This window comes from Suillus clintonianus (assembly GCF_016758775.1).
Source record: "Suillus clintonianus strain FC179 chromosome Unknown DEU56scaffold_180, whole genome shotgun sequence".
NCBI classification, from domain to species: Eukaryota; Fungi; Basidiomycota; class Agaricomycetes; order Boletales; family Suillaceae; genus Suillus; species Suillus clintonianus.
The window spans coordinates 60915-69879 of NW_024539404.1; the positions used below are offsets into that span (position 1 = coordinate 60915).

At 47.1% G+C, this 8965-nt stretch overlaps 4 protein-coding genes across 4 annotated transcripts; all 4 read right to left on the reverse strand.

The window, feature by feature from the left end:
* Positions 1-1363: 1363 nt before the first annotated feature.
* Positions 1364-3257, reverse strand: DEU56DRAFT_919761 (uncharacterized protein; the record flags this gene model as incomplete). The annotated part of the gene is made up of 5 exons (XM_041358327.1): positions 1364-2125; positions 2186-2314; positions 2369-2632; positions 2690-3052; positions 3114-3257. The coding sequence occupies 5 exons, from the start codon at positions 3255-3257 to the stop codon at positions 1364-1366; spliced, it is 1662 nt and encodes a 553-aa protein (XP_041201274.1).
* A 704-nt stretch (positions 3258-3961) lies between these two features.
* On the reverse strand, positions 3962-4683 carry DEU56DRAFT_919762 (uncharacterized protein; the record flags this gene model as incomplete). The annotated part of the gene is made up of 5 exons (XM_041358328.1): positions 3962-4033; positions 4144-4285; positions 4346-4511; positions 4565-4616; positions 4675-4683. 5 exons carry the CDS (start codon positions 4681-4683, stop codon positions 3962-3964), a joined length of 441 nt encoding a protein of 146 aa, XP_041201275.1.
* A 279-nt stretch (positions 4684-4962) lies between these two features.
* Positions 4963-5207, reverse strand: DEU56DRAFT_919763 (uncharacterized protein; the record flags this gene model as incomplete). The annotated part of the gene is made up of 2 exons (XM_041358329.1): positions 4963-5108; positions 5159-5207. The coding sequence occupies 2 exons, from the start codon at positions 5205-5207 to the stop codon at positions 4963-4965; spliced, it is 195 nt and encodes a 64-aa protein (XP_041201276.1).
* Positions 5208-5429: 222 nt separating this feature from the next.
* DEU56DRAFT_934861 (uncharacterized protein) lies at positions 5430-8800 on the reverse strand (the record flags this gene model as incomplete). Its single annotated transcript, XM_041358779.1, has 13 exons — positions 5430-5543; positions 5590-6379; positions 6467-6897; positions 6957-7313; positions 7372-7569; positions 7626-7805; positions 7852-7902; positions 7932-7947; positions 8004-8164; positions 8228-8319; positions 8387-8436; positions 8503-8696; positions 8768-8800. The coding sequence occupies 13 exons, from the start codon at positions 8798-8800 to the stop codon at positions 5430-5432; spliced, it is 2667 nt and encodes an 888-aa protein (XP_041201277.1).
* Positions 8801-8965: the final 165 nt, after the last annotated feature.

The following is an 8965-nucleotide window of genomic DNA, read 5'->3' on the forward strand; positions in this document are numbered from 1 at the left end:
GCGCGCTCTCGAGTAACAAGAATGTCTTCATTGTGTCGTAAATGCCGTATATGGCGAGGAAAGCGATGCAAAATTTGAGTAGAAGTCTTCTGGGTGTGGGTGGCTGACGTTGTGAAGGTATCGGTCTTGCAAAGTGGTGTGGGCGTGGGTTCGGGTGTGCATGCCTGTAAGGTGGGATTTCGGATAGTCGACTTGAGCGAGGAATCGTCGATGGCAACATATCGTAGCGCATGAGACCAATTTACTGTCGTGTATGGTTGAATCTGGGATTAGTTCTCGAGACTTAAAGAGTGAAATAGATACTCACTGCATGCATGTCTTCCCTCGTGACACCACCATGCATATCCCCAATCCCTTCGGCTTTCCCCTATAGCAACTCAGCATCCTTACACCACACGATAAACGAGAGCGCTCCCATCGGCATGTGGAAGGCGACAAAACGCGTTAGTGTCTCAAAACATGGATCCTTCTAGCGACGGTCGATCAGTTCGGTGTAAAAAACATTCCTATATAATGTAAATCAACAAAACAAGAAAGAACGAACATTATAAACAATATATTGAGACTCAGACTATGTCTGTTTGATGTGGGACGGAGCGTACGAAGTTGTAGAGGCTGTTGAGCCAGAGAAACCTTGGGCTCAGAAGTAGTGGTAGAAGAATTGGGCGGTAGCTATAGAGTGGGAGAGGGTGCTGCTGGTAAATATTTGAATCGTTGTGGGAAATTGAGAGAGAAGGGTTGGGCGTTGGGTGGAGAATCGGGCTTGCGATCGTTAAGAGGAACGTTGACATTGGATCTGAATTATTTTGTTCGTCCAAGTTTAATATAGAAAACCATGTAGATGATGGAAATCGGGAAACACGTGTACAGGAAGGACAGTGGAAGCTATATTCTGTAGGTTTTGATCAAGATCAACGTTCAAATGCAACATGCACACTGCCGCCTGTGTCGGAAATTTCCTAATTGGGTTTCGTCGCCTTGTAACGTGTTGCAATGAATCAATGACAAGCCAAAGTCCCAATAGGTTGCAATAAAAGAGTGTGACGTTACATTTGTGTTACAATTCACGTTACAATATTGAGTTTGTGTCACAATCGTGGCTTCAATTAGGGTTTCAACCAAATCAGAAATATTGACCGTCGGCTGCAACTGTCCAAGCTGATTTTGCGGTACCTTGAAATCTAGATCCCAAGGCTTATCCGAATAATCTAACTGGGTCTCAAGAACGTTGGAACGCAAACAGGCACATTTCAATTCAATCCAAATATCATTGAGAGCAAGTAAATACAATTGTAACTAGCACCCATCCTCAACAAAACATATCAAATAATACGGTAATAGCGATCTGTAGGTGGCGGTCGTACTACTTTTTCCGGGATCGCTTTGGTCGGCTGGCCTGCTCGCCTGCTGGCCCACTAGACACAGGCGCCAGCATCCCCGCCTGCCTTCCTTGGCCCCGACGGCCAGAGGATGGAGCTGCTGCCACCACTGGTAGAATCTCCACGCCATTGGGTAATACTTCAGCAGCTGCGGGAGGAAATTCATGGACCGCAGTGACTGCAACAGCAGCTGCACCCTGGACCACACCTGCAGATGCCACAGTTGGGGTCGGTTGAGCAGGCAGGAGGATTGTAGGATTGGGATCTGGGGCGGTGGTAGTTTTTGCAGGGCCAAGCACTGGGATGGCCGGTGCAGCAGGAACAATGACCGGTACTGCAGGTCCAGGAGTAAGGGCTGACGCAGATGCTGCCGGAATGACTATGGGTGAAATGGGGGTGACTGGTCTAGGAATATCGGAGGTGTTGTCAGTAGTCGTTCCAGGAATGTTGTCGGTAGTCGGTCCAGGAAAGTCAGATTCCTTGCACCCTGCATTTGCGATGGCCAAACACATCAGATCAGAGGTAAAATCTTCACCTTCAGCGTCAGACGTCGCAACATTGGAAGTCGAAGATGATTGCCACACGTAGGCGTCGATCTTTTTGCGGATCAAGCAAATGCGAGGTTGATCCCAAAGGGAGACCCACAGCTGCTTGTAGGCCGTAAACATGGCAGCATATGGTAGCCGAGACTTTGCGCCAACTCCAGCTTTTGCGAATGAAGTATCAGGAGAAAGGATGAATATCAACTAAAGAATAATAGTTAGATGCTGGTTCAGACGATCAATCATAGCAGAAATAGAACTCACTGCGACCCAACCCCATGCAAGAAGACCGGGAGTACAGGACGTTGTGCCCCATTTTCGAGCATTGCACTTAGCACGCGGCCACCCAGAAATGTCCAGTGAATTCTTTCCGAACATCACGATCCTAATTGCCTATGTAGATCAATTAGCACAAGAATAGATTCTTCAGAGAGTGAAAAAAATTACCTTTGCGAGCGGTTCCCAATTACCAAAAACCGTGGACATCGTGGGGTCCATCTCTCGGTTTGTAAAAAGGATGGGCGGAAATTTTGACGGAGAGGAGCGAGCACCAGTGGTACCTGGTCCGAGCATCTTCTGGATTTCAGGAATGGTATCCCGCTTCATGAAACACAGGTCAAAGTAGGATGAATCCAGACCAAAAATACGCCCTGCCATCAAGCGTAGTTTGCCGATCTCACTCGAGCGCCCGCCTTGGAGATGCTGCTCTAGCTGCAATACATATCAATCAGTGCTTGGTCACACAATGAAATATATAAACTAACATACCAATGATTGAAAATGAGAGGTAGGTACGAAACGATGGAGGTGATCCGGTAGAAGTGAATACACCTCTGTCACAAGACAAAGCTCTTCGGCACTCTTGCTTGCGTAGCGACTAGCAGATATGATCATGGGCGGAGGGTTTGGCACGAGCAATCTGAGAACACGGTGCTCGGGTGGGAACATCTCAGCAATGACACCATATTTGTGAGCAAAGGTTGAGAGTTCAACGTCGTAAGCCTTCAGCTCGTCGGGAACTTGCGCACTCGAACGTCGACGTTGATTGGATGCCAAGATTTTGTTCTTCTCGCCCAGAGTCCTATTGTTATTTTTAAGTGACTGGTTTTCTAGTTGCAGACTTCGAATGATCTAACAGAAATGCACAAAATTAGAGTCACCAAATGTGAGCGAAGCAAGGCATAAACATTACCTCCATGTCTCCACCCTGCACAGAAGCCGATGACTGAGTGGTGGTTGACGAGATCCCTGCCACCGGTGCATTGTCCAAATCAGATATGTCATTGTAGTCTAACTCGGACTCCGAGTCATCATGTGCAATGGGACGTTGAGGCATCACAAGAACTGGTACAGTCAAGTACAACACAGTACGGAAAGTAATGACGGACAGACCCACCATTTATAGTCGAAAATATTTGCTGCGCAACTTGGACCGAACAACATGATGAAAGAAAACACGAGGGAAATTACATCGTGCATAGCCTTGAAATTGAAATCAGCATGCAGGTGAATGATAATATGACACGAGGCAACTTACATTTGTGGCACTATCTAGTGCTGATGGCCAAGAAGTATTGGAGAGCCGGCATGCACCATTGGGACCGATGACTGTTATTACACAACAGTCTAATAAGCGCTGTAATATTTAAAACTGAAAGATTCTGAATCAGATGTCGTGCTATTGGTTCAACATGTTTTGACCTAGAAGACTAATGATGCAGACTCACCTGCATTTGCTTGACATGATAATAAATATGCTTGGATTGTGGTCCCAATTGGTTTGAGATTAAGATTCAGAAGTTGCAATATTGAACGTTGAACTCAACCAGTGGACTTAGTGAGAAAACACGATTAAATGCTGACATAATCATGTTAACAATGCACCTTTGGTGGCAAGTAGGTATGAATGATTCAGAAGATGAAGATTAGCTTTGGTAGGACGTAATTAATATTGTAGTAGGATGATTCAGATGCACAGTCTCGAAATAAAGCCAGGCCAAGTAATGATGCTGCACGGTATAGATAGTCTTGGTATTAGTATTAATAGTCTGTAGCCGGTCCAGGTGATTCAGAAGCGACATTGAACAGAGGTAGGTTCGTGTTTTGGAATACCTGGCGATGAAGGTGCCGGTACAATATGTCAGTACAATCCTCCATACCTGGGGGCAATGCCATTCAAAATGGTGAGGAAGGGGGGTTCATTTAAATCAAAGGAAGCTCACCATGTGGTAACCAATGGTGTCGCTATCACCAAACAGCGGGCGAAGCGATGGCCCGAAGATCCCCGAGCAGTGGGAAAGCGTCAATGCTCTGTCGATGCTGCCGAGTGCATGTGGGGGTACCGGAGAACCAGAGGGGGGATACCTGGGGTGAGGATTGTCACGCTCCTCGAATCGGTCTCGGCTGTTATGGACTTGTGCTTACTCTCTAACTTCTATGTCTTCCTCCTTCATGCCAGCTGAAGACGCACTGCGGTGGTCAGCAGCAGCATCAGCTGCTTCTCTCAACTCTGCGTCTACATCCGCATCACCTTTGCCGTCTGCGTCTGGATCTGTGTTGGGGTCGGAGTGGGGAGAAGGAAGGTGTTGTGCTGAAAGGTGTGTGTCAACTAGGGAGTGATAAAATGGAGGATGTTTCACCCACCAGATGACACCACACCCTGTCGTCTTCGTCCAGGATCTTCATCGTCAGTAGTCTAAGTCTGTAGGGTAGCGATTACAGGCGGAGAGGGAGGGTCACGGTTCCGATCTGACTCGAGACATACTAGTTTGGATTAATACAGATAGCACGAAATGATGAACAACGATGAATCGCATGGACACAAAAAAAAGAAAAAGAAACAAAAGAGCACGAAAACAACAGTTGCAGACAGCAAGATGAGCATGGGATGAAAACATATGATTGGAGCGTGGGGTGATCCGATTCGATGATTTGCATTAGATGATAGAAAGAGATTTGAGATTCGACTGGACGATAATCAATAGTGAGAGTCGCCGTAGATCCAAGACGAGGAATAACAAGACAGAGAACCAGGACGCCAGTCAAGGAAGTGCAAGCCATGTGAATGCGAAGGAAAATATCTTGCATTCATCTTTGGTGGTGGGAGGAATAGCGGGTGGAGGTGCTGGTGCGATGGCAGGGACGAAGGCGTTAGGAGGTCCAGGTGTTGGTGGGGAGCCATTGTGAGCTGGTGCTATGTCATCAACTCGAGATCTGTTCATTAAAAAATGCACGCACTGATATTTGCGCTTGACCCTGGTTTCCCCTTCTTTTGGGGGGCGCCCATGACGGGAGGGGCAAAAATGTGGGTTTGATAGGTCCTGAGCTCGCCAGGTTGATCCAATGGACCCACTGGGATACCCCTGGACTAGTGGGCAGCCAACACGGCACGGGGAGACTGTGGCTGTTGGTCACGGGCATTGAGAGCGCTCCTTTCATCAGTGGCAGCGTCAAGGAGGAGGTCCTCGATGTCCTGTGAAGTAGCACGGACACTAGATCGGCTGCTGGATCAGGAGTGAGATTTATGAGTAGGGCGAATGCTAAGGTGATGGTTATGGTGTTGAATTTGAGGAAGTTGTTGGGGGAGGGGGTCGATATCAGGAATGCGACCGCGTGATGTAGCCTGGAGAATGTGAGGAGATAAAAAGGTAGTATGAGAGGGAACTTACGGAGAGTGGAGGCCTGTGGTCATATTCACCACGGTCATTGCGAGGTTGTTTGGAAGGTGGCTGGAGGGGTGCAATGAGATAAGATGTGTCATTGAAGCTGCCTGAGCGAGGACGGACACCACGAGTGGAGGGGGGAGCGGGGAGGGCTGGAGGGAGAGCACCAGAACTGAGGGATGAAGTGTAGTGATGGTGAGATTGATTGTATAAACGTGGGGGTTCTACAGTGATACTAGGATTCGCAGAGTAGGGGCTGTGATAGTGCTGGATTTGATTTGGGATGGGTGTCAAGACGAGATGGCCACCTGGATCTCTAAGGAATTCGATTGCGGCGAGATATTTGCTGAGTTCGTCGTAAGATTCGAGAACAACGCGCCTGCGTGCTTCTGCCTCGTCTCTCTGTCTATCAGCATGGGCTACACGTGCCTCTTCTTCGATGACACGACGAGCCTCGCCTGAGAGGGGAGCACCGTTGACTGTTGCAGCCTGAAATTCAGCTAGTAGACGCTCTAACTTTTCGAGGTGTTTCTTCGTGTTGCCTAGGGCTATACGAGCCTCGCCTGAGAGGGGAGCACTGTTGACGGTCACCATTCGAGCATCCAGAACATTGTGCCAATGATCAAAGGTGGCGCGAGAAACAGAGGAATAAATGTTGTGGCGAGACCTGAGTCCGAATTGGATATTTTGAGCATGCGGCGGATGACACGGGGAACTGCGATCACAACGGGGAAGGTGAGCAGGAGTGAAGCAATTGGTGGGGTTGATGATGACTCGGACACATAAAAAGCGATGACTGAGGGAACGATGGATGAGATAAAGATGAGCGAAATGTATATGGATTCAGAGATAAGGGAGGAAGTAAGAATCCTGGACCAATCACTGGCTGCAGATGTCCTGCATTCGAAGGAACATATCAGTGTCAATAGTGTCAACGACTAGAAACTCGCCAGGTCTGCTGGCATCCTCTACTATCAAACAACCCCGAATAATCGAGTGAACTGAAAAAAACTCTGCGGAAGCCCTAGGCTTTGTCTTAACGCGCCAAAACTGAAAGTCTTTGTCCTTTTGAGGACGAACGCCGACCGGTCGATCATACGGGAGAACAAGCGTGACAGGATATTGAACATCCCCTACTGTGCATGTGAAAATCAACATTAGTTTGCCAAAGATGATGCCAGTGTCGGTCTGCAAGATGACGCAATTGTATTGCGGTGAGCCATGGAACATCAGAGTGCATCGAAGGTAGTCCGTGGACACTCGCCAGTCGACAAGTGACTCGAAATTGACTCTAAGGAATTGATGTTCCACGATCTAATTCAAAAGGACTCAGATATTATGTTATTTCGGAGCGTTGAACATCATCAACTCACCATGTCGCTCGCAACGAGTTGAATCCATCGTCCACCTGGAAACGGTATGCCGTTGGCAGCAAACGCATGGTTCAGAAAGTCGTTTAGCTTGATTCGAAATCTATCAAACACTGGATTACCCGGACTACCTGCCTCGATGAGTGTGAATGACATTGCCGCCCGCTTTGAACCGAGAGTGAAATGTTGGGCATCAGTAGGTTCCGTCGAGTCAACATCAATGTCATCTGAGTTGTCGGTCTCCTGGAGTGTAGTATCGGGTGATTCGGGTCGGTCTACGCTGATATTCTGAGTGTCGAGGTGATCCAACTTGTTGCGGATGTATTCCGCAATCAAGCTGTCATGATTGTATCGGAGGATCTTAAAAAAATTCATTGTTAGTCATATATATGCGAACTCAGATTCAGAAGTCACTCACCTGTTCAGCGAAGTTCTTGAAATTCGTGCGATCTTGATAGGCATCTTTCAATGGGCCGTGCATTTTTTCGTTCGGCTTGGTGCTGTAGTTTCGAGAAAACACCTTTCGCCTCAATGTCGTCAAAGAGATGGGCCGAAAGGTGTTTCTTGGGGAATTCCAGGACTTCTCGGACATCTCTGCCGTGTCCTCGATGTATTTCTGACCAAACAATTGATTTCAATGCAATGAATTAGAATTGAACTAAAAATACGTACATCCATCAATCCAGTGAATTTTGACAACGCTTCCCGGCCATTATTGATGGTATCTTCAGTATGAACCTCTAACGAAGCATACATATTGAACTCCGTGTAGCTTCGGATACAGCGGAGCATGAGATATGCCTCTGGATCTGTATCGCAGTCAAATACATTATGTGCCGCAAATACAATAAGCTAAAACAATGTGAATGACATGTTAAAATGAATGATCTAGACTCACCTTAGAGATGTCTTCATATTTCGTTCCATCGGAAAATGATACTGAAACAACCTGATCGAAGTGATTCAGGTTTCGCCAACGCGGAATGATTGAAAGCTGACAATATAAATTAAAACCTATTAATACATAAGTACAGCGGGAAAATGACTCACAAGGTGTCAATCTGGACAGCGGCCTGTCGACCCAAACGTTCAACCCATTTCTGCAGTTCGGGCCACGTGTGATCACTGAACAATCCCTCGTCGTTGAAGTGGAGCTTGTCGTGCGATAGAGCCCTGTGAACGTCGGTGTGCTCCAGAATGCCGAATGAACTCTGAAAACGAAACAATAATATTAGACTGAGTAAGATAAAGATAAGGATAAGAGCGAGACTCACGTCGACATCGCGGAGGCTCTGGGAACTCAAGATCTGTTCTCTTGCCTCCAATGTAGAAGATTCTCGCGCTCGAGCAAGCAATGCCTTAGTTCCTGTGCATGTGCGGAGAGGAAATACCTTGAGAGTGTTTGAAAGTTCGTCGCGAGGCACTAGACAGACGGGACAAGGAAATTTGCCCATTAAACCCACGAATCAATGCCATTACAGCCCTACAACAGTGAACACATTTAGATGTCAGAGATATATAATAGTTACTGGAACTAGAATACACGTACTGTTCTTCATAATCTGCAGATAGTATTAGTACAATTGAATAGAAGGCGCGAATAACTTGTCCCAGCATTTGATGGCGGAACCAAACCGATAGCGGTCCCAGACATTCGAGAATCTTCAGAAACGAGGCGTGCCACACTGCGTTCTTGAAGTTGACGAAAGCAGGTTTTCCAGAATGCTGCTTGTCTTCCTTTACCTGTCCTGAGTGTTAATAATGAAATCATCAGTAGTTATAAGGAAGAGTAGAGCGAACGATAGGCAGCCAACCAACAACGCGCCCTCCACCCAAGCCTTCTCCATTGCGAATCGTAATAGGAAGATTAGCACAGCGAGCGACTACGGGGTAACCTTTCGCGCGACCGAATGACGACAATTTTGCTTTGTCGGCATACAAAATGAATGCAAGAGGTTTTGCGTCTGGTGGGATTTTGGACTATATTGATATTCTGAATCAGTCATGGTATA